General features: G+C 52.9%; 1 protein-coding gene across 4 annotated transcripts; it reads right to left on the reverse strand.

Moving 5' to 3' along the window:
* Positions 1-597: 597 nt before the first annotated feature.
* On the reverse strand, positions 598-21,594 carry CABP1 (calcium binding protein 1; the record flags this gene model as incomplete). Of its 4 annotated transcripts, none has more annotated exons than XM_079762306.1 (7): positions 598-695; positions 3,651-3,798; positions 4,033-4,142; positions 5,125-5,268; positions 5,544-5,574; positions 8,498-8,677; positions 20,944-21,594. In XM_079762306.1, the coding sequence occupies 7 exons, from the start codon at positions 21,592-21,594 to the stop codon at positions 670-672; spliced, it is 1,290 nt and encodes a 429-aa protein (XP_079618432.1). In that variant the 3' UTR covers positions 598-669. The 4 variants fall into 4 exon arrangements, with proteins under 4 accessions (XP_079618432.1, XP_079618434.1, XP_079618433.1 ...); XM_079762308.1 differs by lacking the exon at positions 20,944-21,594 and adding an exon at positions 13,152-13,196; XM_079762307.1 differs by lacking the exon at positions 8,498-8,677.
* Between the last annotated feature and the right edge of the window lie 4,530 nt (positions 21,595-26,124).

The following is a 26,124-nucleotide window of genomic DNA, read 5'->3' on the forward strand; positions in this document are numbered from 1 at the left end:
ACTCACTGTAGAACTTGTGGCAGCTGCGTACCCAGCTACATTACTACAACCCCATCTCCCTTGCAGCTAAAGGTGCCAGGTTCTGGCTTCTGAGGTCAGTGAGGAAGTGGCCGGGTACCTAGTGGCACCCACTAAATGCCTGCTGACTGCAGGGATGTTCCGCCAGTTCCGGTGTGCAGCTGGTACTCAGGAAACATGTCAGCTCACCAGGCCCAGGAGGCAAAGACCCCACGCGGCCTTGCTCTCGGAAATACTTTTATTGGTTCTGAGATTACAAGGCTGAGGCGAGCTGGGATGGGCACAGCGCTAAGCAGGGCAACAAGAGGCTTTGCCCTAGGCAGACATGCTATGTGGGATCTGCTGGCGGGCTCCCTGGCCCATCCAGCCGGCAGCGGCTGGGTACATGGCACTTGGCGCCTTGCATAACCTCTGTGGGCTTGGCACTGTGGCCTCCTTGTCGGTGGGCGCCCCACTTTCCAGTTGCAGGAGTTGTGAATCTTTCACAGTGCGGAGGGTGGGGGTCCGGGGTGGGCACCTCCCCGGGGTGCAAGCAGGCCCCCTCCACCAGTCCATCCTGGCTCTCGGCAGCTGCAGCAGCGGGCGAGAAGAGCTCTGGCCCCTCTTCTCCCGCCCGTGGGAGCTTGGCAGTCCTGGGGGGCCCTCCCGGCCTCAGCGGGACATCATCCGGACAAACTCTGGTGGGTACAGGGGAGGGGGAGAAAGCAGCAGTCAGGGCCCCGCTCAGGACACGGCCTCCGAGTCTCCCTCAACCTGTGTCGCCCTCGCCATCACACTGCTCCTGATTCCACGGTGGTCCCCACCTCCACGCGGCCTCTTCCAGCCCATCTTCACACAGCGGCTAGCTCAAGCCTTCTAAGCTGCATATCTGACCCCGTTCTTCACCTCTCACGGATCCCCGGATCATGTCCCACATGCTGACATGACCTCAGGTCCCCCAGTTCTGGCCCCAGCTGACATCTCCAGCCTCATCTCATCTCTCCCACTCACCCCCAATCTCATGCTCCAACTACACAGCTCTCCCTCCCTTTCAGCACCTTAGGTGCCGCTGGCTCCCTCTCACTCCTCACTTTCCAGCTTTCCTGCAATTTGTCCCCTCTCCCTCCTTTTTTTCAAACTAGACTTTCTTTTTTAGAGCAGTTTTAGGTTCACAGCAAAATTAAGCAGAAAGTACAGAGTTCCCATATACTCCCGACCTCCACACAGGCACACCCTCCCCCATTATCAACATCCCCACCGAGCGGTCCAACTGTTAAAACTGATGAACCGACATTGACAGATCAGTATCACCCAAGCCCAGCTCACATGAGGGCCCACTCTTGGTGGTGTCCATTCTGTGGGCTTTGACAAGTGTATGATGACACGTATCCAGCGCTATAGTCTCATACACCATCGCTTCCCTGCCCTAAGAAGCCTCTGTGCTCGGCCTTCTCCCCCCCCCCCCTCCCTGCACAGCCCCCCGCGACCTCTGGTCCTTTTACTGTCTCCAGTTTTGCCTTTTCCAGATGTGATACAGCTGGAATCATACGGTAGGCAGCCTTTTCAGATTGGCTTCTTTCACTTAGTAGTATGGATTTAAGTTTCCTCCATGTCTTCTCATGGCTTGATAGCTCGCTTCTTCTCTCTGATAACATTCCATTGTCTGGTGGACCACAGTCCATTCATCTACTAAAGGACTTCTTGGTTACTTCCAGGTTTGGGCAATTATGAATGAAGCTGCTATAAACATCCATGTGCAGGTTTCATTTGGATAAACAGTTCTTCCTTCTTTTCCCCTGGTAGCTCCTGCCCATTCCTTAGGCTCTGCTCATTCACAGCCTCCTCCAGGAAGCCTTCCCAAACCCCCCTCCAGCTTGGCATAGGGCCCCTCTGTCCCCACAGCCTGCTATCCACTCCCTCAAAACAGCAGGAACTATACTGTTAGCTTCTGTTTTCCTCGCTGGTCTTAGGCTCCTCAAGGTGGGGGTCAGGTCTCAGCCCGCAGAGGTGTATAATACGTGCTGGTAGAATGAATGGGGGACCTGGGCTTTCAGGGAAGGGCAGGCATCTGTGAGGGGCACTTACCTGGACACAGGACGTCCTGAGATGTTCAGATCTTGTGGTAGCAAAGCCTTCTCTCCATCTAGCCACATTCTACCCAACTTTGAGGGACAACTATTCCCCATAAAAGGCCTCCCCCACTTTGTGTTCTGGACACACTTACAGTCTGGCACATACTTATCCTGCTTTTCTTAGAACTCAAGTATCTGGGGTACAGAGTCAACGTTTTACTGTCTTTTCCCTGTATCTCACAGTGTTGCGAATGGTGTCATGCACAGTGTTATATGTGGTTGAGGTTCCAGGCCTGGGTTCATGACACAGCTCTGCCTCTTAATGGTTAGGTAATCCCAAGCAAGTTATATTACTTCACTGAGCCTGTTTCCTCATCTCATGAGGTGCTAATAGTGCAATCCATAGAGTCATTGTGAGAATTAAATGAGATAAAATATATAACGCTAATCAGTACAGTGACTCATACACATATTTACAATAAATGGTAATTATTATGATTGCTACTGATTCCTTAGAAAAAGCTTTCATGCAGCATTAGCCAGGAACTGAGTTATGTGGGAAATGCAGAGATAAAGAGAGGAGGTTCCTCTTCTGGAAAAGTTCAGAGTCAAGTGGAGAGACAATAGTGGCACTTGGAGGACAGTGTGAAGAACAAGGATGACCCTGAAGTGCTGTAAGGCCCAAAAGTTCAATCTGGAGAATCAGGGAAGAAGGGCTGAACGAAGTGTCCCACTGCTGGATCTTGAAGGATGAATAGAATTGGGCCCAAGTGAACAACAGAACAAAAGGCATCTTGATAAAAAGAACAATGTGTTCAAACAGGAGCCCAGCAGGTTCATGGACCACAAGTACTTTGGTGCAGTTGTAAGGTGCAGTGGGAGTGAAGGAATGGTAGGAGCAGTGGTCAGATCTTAGGGGCCTGAGTGTCATCTTGAGGAATGTGGCAATAAGAAAATACTTTCCATGGATGGAGGGATGTGGACAGACAGATGGATAGAGGTGGATGGGGGAAGATGGACACAGGAATGGATGTATGGATGAGTAGATGGGTACTGATAGGGAAACGACTAGATAGACAATTAGGTAGAAATATAGGCAGGTGGTTAAAGATATATAAATATATGAACGGATGTAGAGAAGTACAGATGCACGGAAAGATATACATGGGTAGATGGGTGCATGGATGAATGTATGGGTGAATTATGGAAGAATTAGGCATGGGTGGATAGATAAGTGCATGGATAAATGGTTCTATGGATAACTGTTTAGAGATGGATGAGTGGATAAATAGGACAGATGAAAAGATAGATAAATGAATAGATGGGATGAATGGATGGGTGGGTGGATGGATGGGTGGATGGATGGATGGGTGGATGGATGGATGGATGGATGGATGGATGGATGGATGGATGGATGAATGGATGGGTATAGAGATGGGAGGCAGATTGAAGTGGTGCATGGATGGCAGGATGGAAGGGTAGGGGATGGAAAGTTGGAATGAAATGATGGTTGCATGATGGATATATAGTTGGAGGGCTTCATAAATGGTCACTTTCTCTCCCACTTTCAAGCCCACCTACCTTCAAAGTCCACGTGGCCATCTCCATTGAGGTCCACATCTCGGATAATTTCCTCTATGTCTCGGTGTCCCACCTGATGACCCAGGAGTTTCCTCATGGCCTCTCGCAACTCACTGGTGCTTATCTCCCCATCACCATTGGTGTCAAACTAGACAGGGCAGGAAGGAGGGAGAGGTAGCTATAACATGGAGACCATCAAAAGCAGATCCCAAGGTTGAGCTCCTTCTCCAGAGTCATTGTCCCCTTTCCCCCAGAGACCCTTCTCTGCCCAGCTCCTTCCCTGGTCTGGGACCCAGGGTTCAGGGTTCTTTTCAAGGTGCCATGCTGGGGTTGGGATTCTAACAGCCTACCACCCCCTGCCTGTCCACTGCCCATGACTCACCTCTCGGAAAGCATCTCGTAGTTCCTTTACACCAATCATATCTGCCGTCTCCGCCAGGAGTTTAGGTCCCATTAGCTCCACAAAGTCATCAAAATCCACTTGGCCACCCACTGGGGACAAAGGAAAGAGCTGGGTCATCCATCTAACCATTCCCCTCCTAGGCAATGGAAGGTCTTACCACCCCCACGCTGACTTGCCCAGGGCCAGGTCCAAGGTTTAACCAAAGGCCAAATGATGACAGAGAGGTGACTATGTACAGGTAGTTTGTCAAAGAATGGCTCAGGGAAGTGGCCAGGGGTTGACAAAGGGAACAAATCAGGAAGTGGATAGAGATGGATATGGATGAGAGAAAGAAACATTAGGTCACAGAGACAAGCAAATAATTTCAGAGACAGAAACACATGCAGTAAGGCAGAGAGGGAAGCAGAAAATTCTGGGTGCCTGGCCCACATGCTCCACGCCTTCCCCTTGTGCAAATGGAAGCTCAACTCCCAATAGGCTCTCTCAGGAGGTACAAGTGTTGGAGGCCTGACCCCCAACTTGGCCTGCTAACAACAGCTTTCACCAGTGACTGGCAGGAGTTTGGGGGATAAATGCCCCAGGTGCGGGCTACGGGATAGCTCTGAGGGGAGCTGCTACACCAACTCCCCGAGTTCCCCAGCAGTATTAGGCTCGGGTCAGTGGTAGCTGGCTTGAGAAGGCACCCTTTGCTGGCTCCTCCTCTTCCCTGTCTCACTTCCCTAGTCATCACCTATTAAATAAATGACCTGTGCTTTCAAATTCTTGTCTCAGGCTTGCTTCTGAGAGAACCCAGACCAAGAGGAAAACAGTAATAACACCATCATCCCTCTGTTCAACTCACGGTGGGCCAGGTATTGGGCTGTTTTAAATACATTCCCAAGCTGACTTCCTGTGCTTCACTCCCCCTGCGGCACCCCTCATTTTCCAGGTGAGGAAATGGGTACGTGGTTTTCCCCAGGTCACAGAGCTGGAAAGAGGTGGGCCCAGAATTTGAACCCAGGCCTGTGTGACTGCAGAGGGCTGCAAAGGTGAGGACGGGGAGGGAAGGAGGTGCCAGTGGAGGTGACTCACGGTTCATGTTGATCTGCTGGGACAGCTCAATGAGCTCCATCTCGGTGGGCATGTAGCCCATGGTGCGCATGCAGTTGCCCAGGTCTCGGCAGTTGATGTAGCCGTCCTTGTCCTTGTCAAATTCCCTGAAGGCCTCTCGGAGCTCTGGGGAAGGGAACAAAGGCGGACATGGTTGGGGGAGGTGGCGGGGGGGGGGGGGGGGGGGGGAGCTGCAGAGCCACTGGAGCCAAAGGCAGACATAGGGCCCACGAGCGGGGAGAGCCAGAGCCAGAGCTGCCGGCTGTACTCTCCTCTGACCCCGGCTCCATACCAGGCCGTCCCTGGAGGTCAGGGGGTCTCGCCTCTCTTCCCACCAGTCTCCCTCCCCTCAGCTTCCTGGATGGCTGAGTAACCCTTTCCCCTACAGGGCCGGGTCTTACCTTCAATCTCCTCTGGCCGCAGGGATCTGTCCTGAAACAAAAGAACGTGTCCTGTTAGCAGCTGCTAGGGGCCCGGAGTCACAAAATGTCCAGCCTGAGGGCCATGCAAGTAAGTGGCAGCAGGCGCTGGGTGGAGGTGGCGGGGCTGCAGCAGAGCATGCCTGGGCCATGTCCTTGAGGGGAAAATGCGCACCCCCACATCTCCCACAGCATGGCAGATGCCCAGGGACCCAAGAGCCCCATGCAGCCAGGGCACAGACCCTCTGCACCCAGCCCCTTGTTTCAGGCACAAGAATGTGTCAGAGGACAGAGCTGGTACAGAGGCAAAAACCTGTAAATGAAACAGGGTCAGCGGGAGGTCACAACAGAGAGGAGGCCTGCAAGGTAATGGGAGCAGAGAGGGCTGAGTGGAGAGAAAGCAGGGACTCGGCAGGCAGCCCGAGAGTGATGGAAGGGGAGGACCCAAGGTGTGGAGGCAGGATTAGGGCTGTGCCCTGCTTCCCGGGCACTGCTCTACCTTCTCCAATTTGACCCCCATGCTACGCCCTGCCCCGCCACGGGCACAGCATAGGAGCCTGGGGCTGCCAGTGCCTCCGGCCGCCGCCAGGCCCCAAAGCACACATCCAGAGCTCCAAGCAGGCCCAGCTCTCCTTGGGGAACCAAGGAACCCTGGGTCTGGGCATCACAACAGATGGCAGGGAAGTCTCTAAAGAGCAGGCCTGGGGCAGCTCCAGCTGGTGAGGGGCCGTTTGCCCCGGGCCTGCCCAGGAGGGACAGACTGGCACGAAATGGATTGCTGCCCAGCTGGACCTACTTAGTAAGCTCCCAAACTGGTCCACGGGGCTCCTCCTCCCCAGATGGCACAGTTCTCTGCCTTTGGGCAGGGAGAACATGGGACAGGTGTGCCCGCCCTGAGGAAGCACGCCAGGTACAGACACACCTGTCATGAACACAGACACGCGGTGTGCCATCCAGAGCGGGAGGCATCTCAGCTGTGCACATGCTGTTTTAGCCAACAGGGCCAGGGTGGGGAGAGATGGTTGCTGCCCACCCACTCCCAACTGGCCCCAGGGCAAGGGACCCTGACTCTGGAAAATCTGAGAATCTTCTAGAAAGGGGCTACTGAGCAACATCTAGTGGAACAAGCAGGTGCACAGGCCCGGTGCTTAGAAGTGGCTGTATGTGGCAGGACAGCGTGGAGTGTGTCCATGTGCTTGGGACAGGCAGGCCGCCGACTACGGGTCCTGCAGGTGACGTTCGAGCTGAGGGTGGGACTCGGAGGGATGTCTGTCTGTTGGGTGACTTACGGTGCGCAGCGTGTGGGTTATGCTTTCACACACCTAATCGGGCCTCTGTCCCCCATTAGCTGTTCCAAGTCAGAATGGTTCTTGGGTTTTTCGCAGTGCCCAGACCCCCAGTAAGTGCAAGTGAGCGAGGAAGCGAGGAAGTGCCGCGCACGCGCACATGGAGGACTCTCGCTAGGACAAGTTACTCCGATATAACAAGTCCTTTCCCCGGTCAGGCTCCAGCAGCCCCCACTTCTCCAGGACCCAGCTCTGAGGCACCTGAGAGAAGTGAGGTGCTACTGCCCCCACTGCACCTCCTCAGAGACAGAGTCGGGGAGCGGAAAGCCAGGTGCCCCGCTGCAGCGGGCCTGTGGGCTGGCTGAGTCCTGCTGGCTGGTGCTTGGGTCGCCCCCGCCCCCCCCCCGGGTGCAGAGTGGGGGGGTATGTGTTCTGTGCTTAGAGTAGAGCCAGATGCCGCCGCCCCCTCCCCCCCCCGCCCCGGGTGGCAGGAAGACCATGAGCAATTGGGGGGCGGGGGTCAGGTGGAATGGAGCATACTCCTTTCACTCCAACGTAATTGTCGGGGGAAGTGCTTGGCCTCTAGGGTCAGACTTGAGTGCAAAGCTCAGATCTGCTGCTTCCTAGCCATGGGCCTGGAGCAGGTCACTCCTGTGACCTAGCCAGTCTCTGCATCTGTAAAATAGGTCAATACCAGGACCCACCTGCCAGGGCCTTTGTGAGCATACCGGAAATGGAACCTACAAACATTTCTATCTGTAACCCCATCCTTGTTCCCCTCCTCCCTGTGGCTGTCCAAGGCCTGCAGGAGGCTGTCCAATGGAGTAGCCACACGTGGCTATTTAAATCCGAATGGGAATTAAACAGAATTAACAATCCAGTTCCTCAGCTGCACTAGTCACATGTCAAGTGCTCAACAGCCACGCGTGGCTGGTGGCTGCCACACTGGACAGTGCAGATTACAGGATGTTTCCATCCTGGCAGCAAGGCCTGCTGGACAGAACTGTGTACTCAGCACTGTTGCTCAGAGCACAGGAGGCCCTAGTCAATCTCCCGAGTCTGAATCCTACCTCCATCACCCACAAGCTGTTACCGTCAGCAGGTTACTTCTCCAACTCAGTTTCCTCATCTGTAAAATGGGGATAACAGTACCTACCTCTTAGAGTTGCTCTGAGTCTTAAGCGAGGCAATGGACCAAAGCTCTTAGCACAGTGCCTGGCACACAGTAAGTGTTCAAAAAATATCCCCAAACATGCCCTGGCTGGTGTGGCTCAGTTGGTTGAGCGTATCCCATGCACCAAAAGGTCGCAGGTTCGACTCCCCGTCAGGATGTGGTGCATATAGGAGACAATTGATTGATGTTCCTCTCTCTCCCTCTGCCTCTCTCTCTAAAATCAACAAAAACATGTATATATTTAAAATCCCCAAACACTGTTTGCTGCTGTTATCATTTCTTGCTGGTGGAGGTGGACTCCAGTGCTTTGCAGCCATGAGTGGGAAACGTCAGGGGTCAGATTTGCAAATTGAGGGTTTGAGGTGTATCTGCTGGGGGATGCACACTTGTGTGTACAGAGCCCCTCTTCTTCCCAGCACCTTCTCACACCCGTGAAGCCAAGGCGAGCGCAGCTCCACTGGGGCCAACTTACGTACAGGCTGCCTGTTCTCAGCGAAGCCCTTGCGCAGGAAAATGCAGGCAGGGCCCAGCAGGTTGTGCATGACGGCGCAGTTCTGGGCCAGCATCAGGAGTGGTCCGGGGAGCTCGCCGCTGGCCGCCAGCCCCTCCTCGCTCGTCTGCACCACTCTGTAGCTGGCAGTCTCCTCCTGGCGCATCTTCAGCCAGCACCAAGCAAATGCAAAAGAGAGGCAGGCATCACCTCCCTGCCCCGCCGGGCCTCCTAGAGGGGGCTCTCCTCAAGAGCAGACCCTTGGGAGTCCAACAGCAGGGTCAGAGAGCCCTCAGATGCACAAGGCAGCATCATATCGGTCCAACAGATGGAGTCTCCAATCCTTGACTGAAACAGATGCTCCAGGGAGAGCTGAGTGTGGTATCCACCATGTGGCTCATGTGCATGCGCACACACACACACACACACACACAGGACACATGTGTGCCTAGAATCACACTCACGTGCATGCAAAGGCTCAGAGAGAAAAGCAGGCAGCAGGAGGCTTCTGTTCCCACCAATGGGAAGTTTTCGTTAAGAGATGAATGGAATACATCCTTTTCCAACATTGCCCCAATGTCCCAGCACAACCCCTGGGGCTAAGTTCCCGAACTGACTTCTGACCCTACCCCCACTGGACCCCACCGGAAGGCAGTGAGGACAAGCAGAGCAGCAACGTGGAGAGAGGCTCAGCTAGACGGGAGGTTCAAACACGGGGCCATAGCTGACAAACGAAGCGCAGGTGTAAGAGGTGGGAGACCGGGACTGAATGACGCTGCGAGTCCGTCTTAAGGAGCAGCACTACGTAACTCCAGCCCAGCGCTGCCAGACACCTTCCGGTGGGCGGTGACACAAAGCACATCTGTGGGTCGGATCCCACCATTTGCAACCTCAACACTAGACACTCTCACCAGCAAGTCTCCCTCCCGCTCCGGCCTTCCCTGGCTCCCTGCCTGGCCCAGCCTGCGACCTCTGAGGCTGGGCCAGGGGCCCGCTGCTTACCGAATATAGCTGTGCCCAGGCCCGGGCCAATCCAGTCTCCTCCCTGACGGTTCCCATGCAGCTATAAAAAGTCAGCGCTGCCCACAGACTGCCCCTCTCCCCCCGCCCCCCCCCCCCCCCCCCCCCCCGCTACAGGACAGCAGCAGCATCAGACACAACTTTCTATCCCATCCCGGCCTCCCCAGGACACCCAGGGCCCCACACCCGCCCTTTCACCTCACTGCACTCTTCTTGCCACGTTCCTCTAGCTCCAGGAAGGTCAGGCCCAGAGGACGGTCCTAACCTCGGGGCAGCCTGTCCTCCGGGCTGAGAAGTAGAACAACCTGCCCCGTCTCACCTTGTCCTCTCATGTGTCTTCTCCCCGATGTCCCACACTGTGGGGCTACACGCTAGACTCCCCTCCCACTTGCAGGCCTAGAGGGAGACACAGTATTCTGGCTCCTCAAGGAGCAGCAGCAGCTCCAATTCACAGTGAAGAACCTCAGCCCAAGGCCCAAGTGCAATGAGTGCAAGAAGGGCCAGTCTCAGAGAATCTCAGAGCTTACGGGGTGTCGGGTGGGCCAATGGCCACTCGGATTCATGCCAAGTGAGGTCAGAGCCTCGGCCACACTCACACAGGCCTCCAGACGTAGCTGGAGTGAGGCAGAGCCAGAGGGGCCCTCCCGACTGGAGGCCGGCTCCCAGGAAGCCTGGGATTCCAGTGGCTTCACCCAGGACGCAGTCTCGGAGGTGCTGTGGAGAGGCAGCCTTTTAGTCCTGGCGACTCGCACACACGTGGCTGAGGGACACAGCCCGGGAGGTGACACGCGGCAGGCGCAGAGCTTTGACAGGTGGTTTTGCACACTGACTTTAAACTCACGGCAGGTGACTCTGGCTCTGCCACCTGCTTGCTGTGACCTGGGGCAGGTCACGTCACCTGCCTGTGCTCTCGTTTCCTTCTATATGCAGTGGGCATAATCATGGAGCCTCGGGATTCTTGTGAGACGTGAATGAGCTGTGGCATAGTGCCTAGAGCATGGTAAGAGTGGGAGAAATGGAGTTGCCACGGTGATGACAGGATGATGACGATGATGGTGACAGTGATGCAACTTGAAGAGATGCCGGGTGCAGAAGGCATTTACTTGTGGCCTCAGAGGAAGTGGGAGAATATTTGCCAATCAGGAAAGAAGTGAGAAGGATGGAGAATTTGCTCCCACAAAGATGAGCCAGTGGTGGCCGAGGAGTTTCCACTGCCTCTCTTGATCATAATCCTGCCTGGCACCACGCTGCCCCGGGAAGCGGCTGTTCTTCCCCGGCCCGTGATGGCACCTGACAGCCTGGTCTGCCCTGCTCAGAGCCTGGAGCGGCCGCCTCTCACCATTACCAGTTCCCCGAGTGCCACGCAGGAAGCCAAGTGGGCAGCGGCCCACAGGCTGACCATGTCTCCTGGCACTAAGGGGACGTCTCCTGACAGGAGGGCCCAGCATGCCTCCTGACCTAACAGCTCTCTAACAACAGAAGCTGGCCAGGGCTGCAGGTCAAAGCTCCCCACACTGAGGGATTCAGGAGAAGCTGAGTGAGTAAGCATTTGGTGAGGTAGGAGAGGGGACTGCTGTAGCCGGTGGGAATTTGGACCAGATGACGTGTAAGGGCAGACTCAGAGATCTAAGAATAACATTTTTGACAGCAGGAAGAAGAGAAAGGCAAAAATAAAAAATAAAAATACCAGCGCTGGATTCACACAGACCAGGGTTTAAATCCCAGCTCAGAATCCAGTTGGCTGTGTGACCTCAGCCAAAAGAACTATTTGGTGGAAAAGAGAAAATAAGATAACAAGTTGGATACATTGTAAATATTCAGGAAAAAGCAATTATTATTTTTATAAAAAACATGAAATTTCCCTGGCCAGGTAGCTCAGTTGGTTAGAGCATCGTCCCGCTATGCCAAGGTTTCGAGTTTGATCCCTGGTCAGGGCACATACAAGAAGCATCCAATTAATGCACAAATAAGTGAAATAACAAATCGATGTTTCTCTCTCTAAAATGAATTTTTAAAATGTTTCAAATTTAAAAACATGAAATTAAATGCAACAAGTTGTATGATCTTTAACCTTACTCCATGGACTCAAACCTCTCATATATTCTTTCTCCTCCATCCCCCTTCTCAGAAAACCCAGAGTGGAAAAATTATGATTATAACAATATTACTAGCTAACAGTTGTCGAGTACTATATTCCAGGCAGTGAATATAGTGCACAACATTCTTAGTTCTCACAATCACCTTACAAGGTGGGTATTAGTATTTATACTTGATGGACAAAAGAACTGAGGCCCAGAGAAGTCAAGTAACTTGCCCAAAGTCACACAGCTGGAAAGAGGAGACCTGAGAAGTCTGATTCTTAAGCCCTCTGCTACGTAAGGAAGATGGGTGGGGTGGAACCAAAGGACAATTCTTATTCTTAAACTCTCCTCTCCAAGAGCCAGCGGAGGGGCTTTTGCCCTGTGGTCCTTTAAACTAATTCTGACCAGTTTCTGTTCCTCTGCAACAGCGTGGAGGCCACTTCTGGTACAAAGACTCCTCTAAGCAGATAGCAGATGATGGGGGGAGGTGCACAGAAGAAACAGTCACCCCTCAGAAGGATCTGAGGAGCAGCAAAGATGAAAAGGGAGTTGATGTGAGCAGCTTCGCTACATGAGGAAGCCGATGAGCAGCAGAAATGTCCTAAATTGAGAGGCTGTCAAACTGATGGAGGAGTGAAGATGGGGTTGGGGACAGAGGTGCCATTAGCTCACCTGAGACCTTGGGTAACTGTCACTTAGCCTCAGTGACAATGAAGTTCCTTGTTTGGAAAAGGAAGCACTGCAGGAAACGTCCCTATCACTCCTTCTCCCTTTAAATAACATCGATGAGTTTCTTACATTGCCTGACTACGGAGGGCTAGGCATACAGGCAGAGTCCACGTGGAGCAAACCCTATAGATGCGAGCCAGTGTTCATTTGCTTTCCAAGGGAATTCTTGCAAAAATACAGCATCCTGGTGTGGAAGCAATAAACTCGCCACGGAAAGTGACACAGTCGCTTTGACTTGACATCCTCTTTCTCAATGGAAATAGTTCTGGTCCCTGAGCCAGTCTGATCCTAGTTGAGATTCTCTGACCTGGTTCCTTTCAGTGGCAACAGGATCTACTTCAAAACCCGCAGCCCTGAAGGCTTAGAGACCACCAGAGAGGGTCAGAGGCCCTCCAAGAGGCGACTAAGCCCCGGGGCCTACTGCTGAGAAGGCGGCTGGCTTAGCAGCAGCAAGGTCAAAACTCAACCCCCTTCCAATCCTGCCAGCTCCAAGGGGTCTGTCCACTCTGACATCCTAAGGATCCGCGCTTTTCACTTACATCCTAGCAGCCCTGTGGTTCTTTGCTAAATCTTGTAGATTCCCAAACACAGTCCCCATGCAGCTCCAAGTCCCAACTTCAACTCAGAGGCTGGACATAGAAAACGGAGGCAGGAGGTAATCCGGAGGTCAGAACAGGGAAGCAGCTCTAAGCAGAACCCACAGGAAGGGTGACAAGCCTCAGATGCACGCCCCCCCCCCCATGCCCAACCTCTGGGGCCGATGGGAAGATGCCCCACCCCCAGCCCAGGTTTTAGAATCCAGGAACATACCTTTCTTGAGAGATTTCTCAGTGGAGACTTGACACAGTTGCCCATCCTAAGCTGAGGCAGCGCCTCTCAGGATCCCGGGGTCCATGAAGGAGGCTCCCGGAGGCTCAGAGACCTCAGTCCTGGCCACTGCCCACTGCCAACCCCAGCCTCCCTCTGCCTGCGCCGCTCTTCCGCCAGGACCGAGCCTCTCTCTTGCGCGCGTGCTCTCTCACTCGTCTGCCCGCTCCTGCTGATTTTGTGTGTGTGTGTGTGTGTGTGTGTGTGTGTGTGTGTGTGTGTGTTTAACTTTCTGGGCACTTTCTTAAGGAGATGAAGGCAGGAGGGGAGCGTGCAGGGCACACAGAAAGTCGCCCAGACAGCTGATGGCAGAGGGCAGCGGGAGCTGGAGAAGGCGGCCAGATCATCGCCACCAGATTAGTGCTCAGTCCTCTCCGCTCAGTCCCCTTCCCTCAGCCCCTCCTTTTCCAGCTGCCAAAGCTGTGGAGAGGTTGCGGGGGGGGGGGGGGGGGGGGGGGAGAATGGCAGCTGCAGCTGGGAATTAGGCCAGCAGACCCAGGAGGGGAATCAGGCTAGTTTGGGTCCCCAAAGCCAGAGTGCCTCCCAGCTTTGTGCTTGCATTCCCTCTCTCTCTCTCTCTCTCTCTCTCTCTCTCTCTCTCTCTCTCTCTCACACACACACACACACACACACACACACACACACAGGGACAAACACACATCCAAATTGCCTCCTGACAATTGCAGCTGGATTGACAGCAGGCAGCTCCAGTTGAGGGCTTGGGAGCATTTGTGCCGTCTCCATCACGCTCTGTTTTCACACTCGCCTGTCACTGAAATGGGATGAGGCTCCGGGGACTGGAAGCACAGAGGAGCCAACAGCAGTTAGCAGCAACTTCTGCTCTCTTCCCAGTGCGCAGTCTCAGAGGGCGCAAGTGAGGGCCATTGACCTTGCAATCCTCCGCCTGATCTGAGCCAGGATCGTTCCCCTGCTTCCTTGGGGTGTAGAGCAGAGAGGCCGCCCTTTGCAAAGCAGTCGTCAAGGTCCCACGATGGACTTTTTAGGTGACTGGCTCTTCCTGTCTCTCCAGGTTCCAGCTATGATGTCAGTCATCTCAAGCCTCATGTCACATTGGAGATCTGCAGCCCCAGCCAGATGACTGGAGAGAAGTCCCATTCCCCCGCACCCAGCTTTTCCCAGCAGGGGGCACCAGAGGCAGGTCAGCCCCAGAAACCACCCTTACACGCATGCCTGAGCTTTCAGTCCAGAGAGGCTCCTCTCCCAGGGACTTTTTGTCCAGTTCCGAGTGGCTGGTCAGATCTCCCCTTAGGGAAGATGAGCAGGAGGCATTGCCCAGAAGGGGCCACAGGCGTGGTCCCAGGGAGCTGGGGAAGGAGGTCCCCGGATGGCTCTTGTCGACAGAGCTATTGCTGACGAGGTCGACATGGGGAGGGTTTAATCAGGCTAGTTATTCAGCGGCCCATGTTTGGGCCAAATCTCCGGAGAGGGATGTGGAGAAGGAGGGGTACCCCCTGAGGACCCATGAGGAGGCTGGGGAGTTGTTTTCGCCTAAAGGGCAGAACGGAGTGAAGACACTGGGGAGTTGGAATTAAAAGAGCAAGCAGCCAATTTAAGCGCCTTCTTCAAAGACGTGTTCCTTGGAAACAGCTTAAAGCAGCATCTGGGGTCAGGGGTCAGGGGTCAGGGTCATGCACGAAGAAGAGCAATGGACTCAGATGAATGAGAGGATCGGCAGGCCTGGGGTTGAGTGCTGGCTCTGCTGGCTTCTGACTTCTTACATTCCAGAGCTTCAGTTTCCTTGCCTGGAAAATGGGGTTTCCTCTCTCTTCCTTAAAATGCCTACATGGCAAAGTGCATGGCACATATGGGTACTCTGTAAGTAATTATTAAAATGGAGAAAGAAGGATCACTTGTCCAGTACTTACGTGCCTGGGGAACAAGAGAAACATAGTCCCCGCTTTCAAGGAGCTGACATTCTAGCAGGTGGGCAAGCGATATTAAATAGCCAGGAACACATGGACTTAATTACATTTTAGTTACATGCCATCAAGGGGAAGCACAAACACTCTAGGGATGCGGTTTAATTCAGAAAGATCAGAAAAGACTTGCAGACCAAAGCTAGAAAACTGGCCATCTGCAGATTCTGGTGAAAAGCTAGGCTCACAAATGAGGTATTATAGAATTGTAGCCCTGAGATCTATATAATTTAATTAACCAATGTCACCCCAATAAATTCAATAAAAAATTAAAATGGAAATATTTTAAGTAAAAAAAAAAAAAACTAGAACTCGCCAGGGACCCCATAGGGAAATGCGTTAGGCTTCACACAGGAACCCAGTTCATATGAACGACATGAGCAGATACTAGTACAGGAACAGGCAGGCGCACAGTGTAAAGCAGCTTCCCTCCCCTGGCCGCCGATTAGGCTCCCTGGGAGCTTCCCCGGAGATGCTGACTTATCGGGCATAGGTGGGCTCCGGACATTGCCGATGAGAGTACTCCAGGCAAAGCTAACCTGCAGCCAGTGTTGAGAACTGCTGACACAGAGCCTAAGAGCTTGGAATGCAGAGTCAGACTTGGGTTCAAATCTTGCCCTGCTGCCTAGCAACTACTGGATGATCTTGAGGACATGTTAACCTTTCGGAGCCTCAGTTTCTTTATTGACAAAATGGGTACTCTAATAACCCTTCCCTCAAGGGCTCTTCTGAGGAGTCAATGAATACATGCAAAGGGCTTGGCACAGTGCCAGGAACAGAGAAGGTACCCCTTCCCCTGCCCAGCATGGGTCTTAAATGGCCAGGGCACCCACTCCTGCCCCCTGCAGGCCATCCCAGAGCACAGCACCCACTTGTCAACCTCGTGATGTGTCTGTCCTTTGAAACAGCAGACAGGACAGCTGTCTCCTGTGGAAAAGGCATGCACTTTGCCCTGGCACACTCTTAAAAATGTTGCTCACTTTGGATGCAGATATTTGGACCTGGGTCAGAGGTTTTGCTTGTAATGGAACATGTGGACAGTTAAATAAGATAATAAATCATAGACCTCAACATGAAGCCTGGCACATAGTAGACACTCAATAAATGCTAGTATGACATTTAAGAATGTAGAATGTGGAGTCCCAAGGGCTGGATTTGAGGCCCAGTTTACCATTTCCTAACCACATGGCCTGTATAAATGAGTCAATTTCTCTGGATCCCAGTTTCCTTAATTATAACATGGAAATAAGACCTGACTTTTCAACTTTGGAGGATTATGGTGAAGACCATGAGCTACAGATATGAAAATACTGTTAAGTAAAGGCTTTGAAACATAAGGCATTATTTTTGCCCTCCTTTGTCACCTGAAGAAAAAAAATAAAATAATAAATTCCTGATCTTAACTTGTTAAATGAAAAAAGTCAGTTCCTTTGAAGAAACCCATCATTCTTCAGGGAAGAGGATGCAGTATTAGCTTGAGTATTAAGGGTAGCAAGGGGTTCAGGGATTCAAACTTAGAGCTTGCTGAAGCTATTTTTGGCTCTGCGGGAGGGGTACTGGTGATTGGAAGGGGCAGATGGCTTGACCTTTAGCAGAAAAATTTTAAAGGGCTGAACCGTGGGAGCTTCTAGAAGGGGCAAAGGCATCACACAGGCCCATCCACCCCCATTCCTAGTCACTGTGGCATCAGGCCCCAGGCCTCTGGAAGCCACACTTTGCGTTCTGGAATGGAATAATAGGATCAGAGGGATGAGAAGGATAAACCCGTTGCTGATTATTCCCGATTAGGAGGGACACTGGTCTTCAGTGGCCCTGATCAGTTCTATCGCCAGCACTTGAACTTGGATGGCAGCCCAGTGCTAAGATGCTCAGGGAAAGCTGGGTCGTAACTTGAGAGGTACTTTGTGGTTGCTTCTGACAAACAGGAAGCACACAGGTGACTTCCCACCAAACCAGCATGGCGTGGCCCAGACAGGCTGTTCAGAGAGGCAGACCACAGCACCGTCCTGGTGACCTTTGGACAAGCCACTTCCCCTCTGAGGCTCTCTTCTCATCTCTAAAATGGAGGAGGATAATGCTAACCTTCACAGGTTGTTGTGAAGTAAAGATAATGAGAAGATACTTTGTCAATTGTTTAGTGGGCTCTAGACTAAGGTCTTCAGTACCCTTGTTGCTTCTCCAGAACAGCTAGAGGCACATGCAGACACCTGGGGGACTCTCTCTGATTTATGTTAACCACAACTGACCTTCTCAGGCCCCAGAGAAAAGGCCATCAGGGCCGTCAGCCCTCTCAGAGAGCAGAGGGAGAGGCGGCGGGCAGGAGTGAGTACTATACACAGTCCTCATCCTAGAAACACCGGCCCAGCGGACTAAATCTGTTAGGGCCCAAGCCATCATAGCCTCTCTCCCCATCTAAACCACAGGAGCTAAGACCCCTCTGCAGCTCAGTGGCTGGAGATATCAGCCATTCATTCACTGATTCACTCATAGGATCTAGGATCACGTGATCCTACTATGTGCAAAGCAGTCTGGGAATTGGAATAGCATACCAAATCAAAAGAGGCATCTCTATAGCTAGAGAAAGAAAGGTGGGACAAAGCTATGGGTTTTATTTGTGTTTGCCTCCTCTACAAGTGGTGTTACTTCCCAAATTTAAGGTAAGGAGCAGAAAGACCCAATGCCAAGACCCAATGCCAAGAATTGCCCTAAGCCACGTCTATTCTGAGCTAATTTCTGGTACCACGTCTTCTCTCCGGGTGACATGTCCACTAAGGGGGTACTAGGAAAGGTCCTTTGCCATTCAGCTCCTTCCCTTAATATCCTTCCTCACCTGGCTCAGAGACAGCTTTTAAAGTACAGGCCCTCATTCGGGCACTTACTCTATAAATAACAACAACAACATTAATGAAGGCTGCCTTTTTCCAGCACCCACTCTGAGCCAGGCCATTTGACATACTTAGTCTTGTATACTTCATACAACTGTGCAAGGTAGTTTTTGTCAACCTGGATGAACCCAGACCAAAAGAGAAAATAAGAGGCCCAAGTTCACAGCAATAGGCAATGACGGAGCTGGGATTGGAACCTGCAGCTCTACTGTCTTCCCAAGCCACCATCCCCTGCTTTAGTCTTAAAACCACATGGTCTCCCTGCAGGCAGTGAGGATGCCCTGTGAGGTCACTGGAAGAATCCTAATTGCTGTTCCCCCTAATTTAGGAGCCTATCTTGGTACCGTCACTTTAAACCCTTATTCTATTACAAATACAAGGAAAACGGCCTGACCCAGCCCTTGGTGGTTAGTCAACAGCAGCTGCAATAATAATGACTAGCACTGCTAGAGCCTTTGGTCTGGACCACACATTGGTCCAAGCTTTGTACATATCACCTAATTTAATCTCCCCAAACCTGGTGCGGTCCTATGAATTATCCCTATTTTGCAGATAAAGAAACAGGCTTCGTGAGGTTGAGTCACTTAAGGTTAGGAGATATGAACGTGCTTCCCCGGGGTTATATTTTGCCTAAGCAGATCCGACCTGAAAGGTTCCGTATTCAGAAGCCCACTGACCTTCCCTTGGTCCTGACCCTGTCTCCAAGGGCAGACGTCTAAGTGCAGAAGGAAGGGAAAGGAGACTGATTTCCCTCCCTCGCAGGAGGCTGACACGGAGCCCCAGGCCAGGTTTTGTTGCAGCTGCTGCTGTAGTTCAGCACATGCCTGAGAGCTGTCAGCAGGGAGCCCAGACTGACTGTGCCCGAGCTTTAAAGGAAACGTCGCAGCTCCAAGGGCAAGAGCTTCCCGAGGCAGGTGGTAAATATTTGATGGGCCCTCCAGCTCTTCCTGACTCGGATGACTCTGGTGACATTTCAGAGCATGGGGCTGGAGAAGAGTCTTCGTTTAATGACTGAGAAAGTAGAAGGGGAAGAGAAGCAGGCAGCTGAGATGCTCTGAGCTCAGAAAGGGCCTATGCGGGCAAATTCTGCAAGACTGGAAAGAAAGGGCTCATTTCCCAAGAATGAAGCCAGATCACCAGCAAACTAACCAGAAAATGAGCGACTCTGGGCCAATAACCTACCTTTCCAAACTGCTAAACTGTAAGCTTCAAAATAGCCCTGGCTGGTTGGCTCAGTGGATAGAGCACCAGCTGGCAGGCTGAAGGGTCCCAGGTTGGATTCCAGTTAAGGCCACATACCTTGAGGCTCAATCCCCCGCCCTGGTCAGGGCGAGTGTGGGAGGTAACCAATCATTATGTTTCTCTCACATCAATGTTTCTCGCTGTGTGTCTCTCCCACTCCCTTCCACTCTCTCTAAAAATCAATGGGGGACAATATCCTCGGGTGAGGATGAACAACAACAACAAAAGACACCACACAGATAAAATATCCAGAGCTCCAGCTATCTTGTTCACTGTTGTCTCCCGAGCAATGCCCTAACGCCCTACCCTACACCTGCTCACTAATAAGCCACTGCAGCAAACTTCTCCTTCAACACGTTGGCACACTAACTCTTACAGCTCTGCATCCAAATCTCTACGATGGAGAACTGTTTGCAGCGAACTCGGAGGACTCCCCGCAGGAACAAAGCCACACACTGGAGCCCTATCACACCACCACAGCAGCCCCGTGCAACCCAAATCCATGCGCAGCTGCCTTCATGTCAGACCTCCACCGGCATCAGCCGCTGCGTAGTACTTTGAAAAGGAATGTGCAGATCTGAAGCAAAGCACACACGGCCTCCTTGGAATTCTGATCCAACACGGCAAGCCAGCAGCTTACAGCGGCTTCTTTACGCTACTTCCTAGCACAGAAAGGCTCAGCCCCCCTTCCCCCACACACCATGCAAACAGCCTGATCAGACCTCTGCATCGCCCCCCCCCCCCCCCCCCCCCCCCCCGCTGCCGCAGAACTGTCTCAGGCCGTGCAGTGAGTTAGATGGAGTTATGGGCTCAGAATCAGAGGCTATCCTGGCTTTGCTCAGTTCACGGGTTCCTTTCCGCCGAGCTCTCCCCAGCAGCACACCCTCAAACTAGATTATGACAAGGGATTGTTTTTAAAGGGCAGCTGCCCAGCTGCCCGGGACCCCTGAGAGAAAGGCCTACAGGAAACCAAAGGAGCCGGTGCTGACTCCTTAGTGACCTTTCTGACCCTAGAATGCACACCACCTCAAGCTGGGAGTCTCTGGGTATTGTTCCACATCCTCTGACTCACAACTGCCCAACCGCCATCCTAATGGCATCCCTGAAGCAACAACCTCCTTCCAGCACCCCAAAGTTCCAGTTTGAGCAATCGTCCGGCAGCCCTCCATGCCTACCAGACACTTCTCTTCTCATAGTTTAGCTCTCCCAGGTCTTTGTGGCCACCACAGGCAACGGTCAGGGTCCTTCATCCCCAAGCAAGGCTGTGCCCCAAGGTCCCCCACTCTTGACTACAAGACTCCAAACCCTTTGCTCTCTTGAGTTGCTCACTGGTGGTCTTGGCCAGAGTCCAGAGGAGTGGGTCAGAGCGCCACCTGCTCAGAGCGCCCCTCCGTGACCCCTTCACATCTCCGGGTGGCTTGCGGATTGCCTCCCAGGACTGGCCCTTTCGGGCAGACGGAAGGCGGCTTAGCAGCGGTGCCTCGCCCCGAGGAGGCCGGAGCGTGGACAGCGCACAGGGTGCTGAATCAGGCCCCGGGGGAGGAAAGCGCAGGCAGGGGCGCGTGACTGGAGGGCCCGGGCAGCAGGACGGCGGCTGTGGGTGCGCAGCCCGCGGCAGGGTCCCGAGCGCCTCTCCAGCGAGCACGGACGGACGGGAGGTGCGGCCCTTACCTGGCCGAAGGCGGAGCTGAGCATGGGGCGCAGCCGGTGGAGGAACGGGTCTGCCTCGGACGCGGCAGCTGGAGCGGAGACCCCGCGACTAGGGGCTCGCTGCGCGCACCGGAGGCCGAGCGCCGGGGACAGCCCCCGTTCCTCCCCATCCCGCCCGCGGGCCGGCGGCAGCGGCGACTGGGGAGAAGGTCGGGACGCTGCGGCCGCCCGCAGCGCCTCCCGGGGCCTGCAGTGCGCCTGGGGGAGCCCGCAGCGGCTTCCCCGCACGCCCTCCTCTCGCGGCGCCGGCCGGCACAGGGGCCTCCGTAAACTGGGGTCCCCGGACGGCGGTGGCGTGCCAGGGCAGGTGCTGGGCAGCCGGCGGCTAGGCAGCCCTGGCTCCCGGGCAGGGGCCTGGCGGGGAACCCGGCTGCCCCCGCTCGTCGCAGCCGCCTTCAGCAGCGACGTCTTGGACTCGCTTTTGGCGATGTGCGAGCTCATCGCAGCGGGGCCGGCGCTCGCATGGCCGGGCAGCGGAGGCGCGGTGCGGCACCGAGCGGGCCCTCCGGTGGGCAGAGAGCAGGGCGTCCGGCGGGAGCCAAGCCCGAGGACGCGCTGGAGGCGGGCGCCGTACCCGGGCCGCTTAAATGCGGCCCCGTCTCCGCCACCCATGTGATAACGCAGCCTCTACACCCGAAGTCCTGAGCTCCCAGGTGGCTGGCGGTCCGGATCTGTGGGGGTGCCCGCCGGCTGTCCCCTGAGAGCCCACCCCCAGCTCCGGGCGGCCCAGGTACTGCCTCGCCCCGCCCCTTGCCCCGCCCAGCGCTTGAGGAGCCTCGCTTGCGGGCGGCCCCTGGCGGCTTAGGGGGCGCTGTGGCGCGGAGCAGGGAGCACAAGGGAAGGGGTTTAGCCAAGGGCCCCAAAGATGTCCCGTCTTTGGTATCGCCGGAACTGAGCCTTCACACGCCTGGAGGCCCCCACAGGAACCCAGAAACCCCGGAACCTCCAGAAATGCAGGCGAGATGCACTCCCCAGGGGATACAACTTTGGAACGGAGGATGAGAGAGGTGCAGCGCACTGAAGAGCCAAGGACAATGAAGCACTCCATGACATCACGCTTACAAACACAGGATCCGGAATGACGGGGAAGGGCAGGCTCCACTCTGTGGGTACTTCATCAAGTCCCAAGATCATGGAGCGGGGCCTGGATGACCCTGGTAAATCAGCCACAGAATTCTCAGTTCTCAGAACAGAAGAGAAGCCAGGTGGCGTGTTTAACCTGGATTTGCAGGGCCTGGTGATGATCAAGCCTCAGGTAGGATCCATGTGTTGCCCCTCAGCTCCTGTGTCCCCCCGCTCCTTCATGTCCTTCTGATAGAGAAATTTTTGCTCTTGGTACTTGGTAGGCAGCCAGGGAGTCACAGAGGCCTGGTTTTCATCTCAAATCCCAGCTCTGCCACTTACCATCTGGGTCACTTGGCAAATGTCATCACCTCTCTGAACCTCGTTTGCCTCGTCTGTTAAATGCAGGTAATAATCATAACTTCTTGTCACAGCCGATGACACCGTGCACGTAAAAGGCCGAGCCCAGTGCTCAGAACAGGGCACCCAGGCAGTGCAGCAGGTTCCTTTCCCTCTGCACTTTCTGAGGACTCACCCACCACTCTTGTTTAGTAACAGGAGACGAGAGTTAAAGGGGGTGGGGGTGACCTTCCCAGGCTCTCCCTGTTCTGGTCTCTGGCCTGATGCCACCCGTGCATGAGAATAGGGCACCACTCAGCCTCTATAGGAGGACAGGTGGGCTGACTGCCAATATGCTCCACATCACTCATGTCAAGTGCTACCCTTCTCTCCACTGCCCTCTTCTGGTACATACCCAGGTGCAAGGAATTAAAAAACAGGATGGGCCCAGCCAGTATGGCTCAGTGGCTAGAGCATCAGCCTGCAGATTGAAGGGTCCCGGGTTCGATTCTGTCAGGGCACATGCCCGGGTTGTGGGCTCAATCCCCAGTGGGGGTCGTGCAGGAGGCAGCTGATCAATGATTCTCATCATTGGTGTTTCTATCTCTCTCTCCCTTCCTCTCTGAAATCAGTAAAAACATATTTTAAAAAGAAAAACAGGATGGGCGGGGAAAGCAGCTGCCCAGAGCTACAGTGAACAAGAGAAGTACAGCAAATTGTCCCTGGCTCACCCCTATAAGGGACTGAACTGCCATCCCCAAGCTACCAGGTGCCTATCGCACAAATACTGAGGCAGGCTGGGGTGCCACTGCCCTGAGGCCGCATTGCCATGTCCACTCGGATATGAAGGTTGGAAAGATCCCCCCGCCCCTCAGAGGCTGGGGTCAATCAGTGTCTTTCCTATTCCGGCCTCAGAGTAATCGGTGTTGGGCAGGATTAACAACAAATGTACATTTCGTGTAAATCCCAGGAGATAAAGTCCCTTATCAGAATCCCTCAGGAGCTGATGAGATGCAATGGGATGGAGGGTATTGTAATCCCTGCTGTGCCACTAGAGATTATCTTTCTGAAATTCCCTAAATAGTCTTGGGCAAGACCTCTGTCAGTAACGGATTCCTGAAAAAGTGAAAACCCTGCTTACATCACCTATGAAATTAGAGAAAATAAATCAAGATTATGTTCATGGAGCAAATGAATGAGGCATATGCACACAGATCCTGGATATGTGCCAAGATTCCATTTCATTTATAAAATGTGTTAATTTGGTCATTCACTTAACAAATATTTCTAGAACTAGGCACTGTGTTAGATACCGAGGAACAAAGATTTACCCAGTCATTCAATAAATATCTGAGTGACTGTTATTTGTCAGGCACTGTCCTCGGTACCATGAACATACATGGTGATGCACAAAAACAGTCTCCAGCCTCAGCAACAAATAAACAACTCGATAAACGCATGGAAAATTAACGGTGACAAACGGGCGGCATGTAGTGCTGCGAAGAGAAATAAAGCGGGTAGGAGAGGAGGGCTTAAAGGAGAGTGCTACTTTAGACAGTGATTAGGGAGGGCCTCTCTGAAGAGGGGCATGTGAGCAGAGACCACAGTGAAAGACGGGAGCAAGCCGTGCATGTGTCAGGGGAAGAGCTTTCCTGGCAGAGAGGAGGCAGTTCAGAAGACAGTTCGGAGGCGGGAACATCTCGGCATATTCAAGGAGAAGCAGAGAGACAATGAGGCTGGACTGAGCAAGGGGGGAGGGGGCGGAGAGATGAAACTGGAGAGGAAAGCAAGGGCCAGAGCGCCAAGGGCTTTGTCTCCCCCCCGCCCCCACCCCGCGTCTGAAGAAAAGCCACGAGCAGGTGTGTGGCAGAGGAGTGGCGTATGGCTGTTTCCATTGTGAAAGGGTCACTGGCTGCTTCCCAGCAAGTCCACTGCGGGACAGCAGTGCGGCCGTGCGGAGCCAGTCAGGGCTGTCACAGGGAACAGGTGAGAGTGATGGCTGGGACCAGAATGAGAGTGAGGGGGTGGGAAGAACTGACCAGATTCAGGAGATATGTAAAGAATTATCGTAAGACTGAGTCCCTGCTCTCAAGGAATTTGCAACAGCAACAACAAGTAACAAAACCCACCACAATATAATGGGAATGGCATGCTAGGTCACATGGAATCACCAATGCAGAACCTTTAGGGAAGGTGGAGGAAGGTGACGTTTGAGCTGCATTTTGAAGAAGTGAAAGTCCACCAGATGAATAAGGAAGGTAAAAGGAAGGTCACTTCAGGCAGAGGGAACAGCTTAAGTGGAGGCTTGGGAGTGTGAAACTGCATAATGTGTTTGGGAATCATTTAGTGGCCTGGGGAGGAGGGGCTATGAAAGTCAAGCATAGGAAGATGGTTGGAACCAGACTGTGAAGGATCCTGAAGGTGATATTCAGGAGTTTATCCTTTTTTCTATAAACAATAGAGAGTCCTTGAAGGCTTTATAAGTGTATACAGAACTGTATTGTTGAAGATAATGCTGACTCATTGTGGAGTAGACTAGAAGGACGTTGAAGACAAAACCAATTAGGAAATTAGGTTCATTCATTTAACAAAACTGACTGAGTACCCACCATGTGGTAGGCATTGGGAACAGGGCCGTAAATGAGTAAACACAGTGCCTTTCTTTATGGATTTTAAGTCTGGTGTGGAGATAAGGACAATGTAGAGGCTGGGTCAGACTCAGGAAGTACTTCAGAAATACCATCATTAAGGCAAAGAAAGTCCTGGGTATGGAAATGCGAACGGCTTGCCTCTCTGTGAGATATAATGGGAATATAGTAACTGCAAAGTGTCCTGCCACGTAGAATATACCTTTACAGCTTTAAAAGCATTTTCACATAAAGCCTCTTGCTTGCCTTTAAGTGTTATACAAATTGTAATTATTAAATAATTGTCATTATTTGACTATATAACCTTGGGTGAAAGAAGCGCTATTTTACAGATGCTGGAAAGACATCCCTGTAGACAAGGCAATAAAATGGAGAAGATGGTCCTGGGACCACATCATCAGTCTAGAGAGAAGAGTGTGTTTAGCTGTCTTCATGTCTCATTTCTAAGAGAATCCATTCAGAAGGAGTAAGACAGGGTTAAGGACAAAATTCCTAAAATGTACAGGGATCTCTCATTGAACAGATCTCAGCTTAATAATGTCACGGCCCTGTAGCAAACTCCTTTAAAAACCGATCTTTCCTGACCAGTAGTACTGTACATCGTGTTTAGCATCTTGAAAAAGGTTGTGGAGCATTTGCACGGTGGTGCTTGAATTAATTCTCTGTGACGTTTCTGGTCTAGCTGGTTCCTTTCTGCTGTTGTCAGAACCAAATTCTGCACTAATCTTTCCCTCGTTTTCAGATGACAAAATCTCTGTTAGGTTTCAGAAAGCTGGGATTACAAAATGTTCGTAAGGCTTTAAGCCCTCTGTGGTGATTGGGGAATTCAGGAAAAGACTAGATAAAAATAATTTGGTGAGAGGGGGGTGAGGGGGCGGAGGGGACAGTCAGTGGACTGAATAGGGGATTCCTTTCCAGAAATCTGCCTTTGGGCCCAAATGTTCACCATTTAAGAGGATTCCAATATTTTTAAAATAAAATGCAAAGGGATGTGGATTACAAGAATATATGCTGTGTCAAAACTGAACTCTAGGCCAGCCAGTGTGGCTCAGTGGTTGAGCATTGGCCTATGAACCAGGAGGTCATGGTTTGA

This window comes from Cnephaeus nilssonii (genome assembly GCF_951640355.1).
Source record: "Cnephaeus nilssonii genome assembly, chromosome: 22".
Classification (NCBI taxonomy): Eukaryota; Metazoa; Chordata; class Mammalia; order Chiroptera; family Vespertilionidae; genus Cnephaeus; species Cnephaeus nilssonii.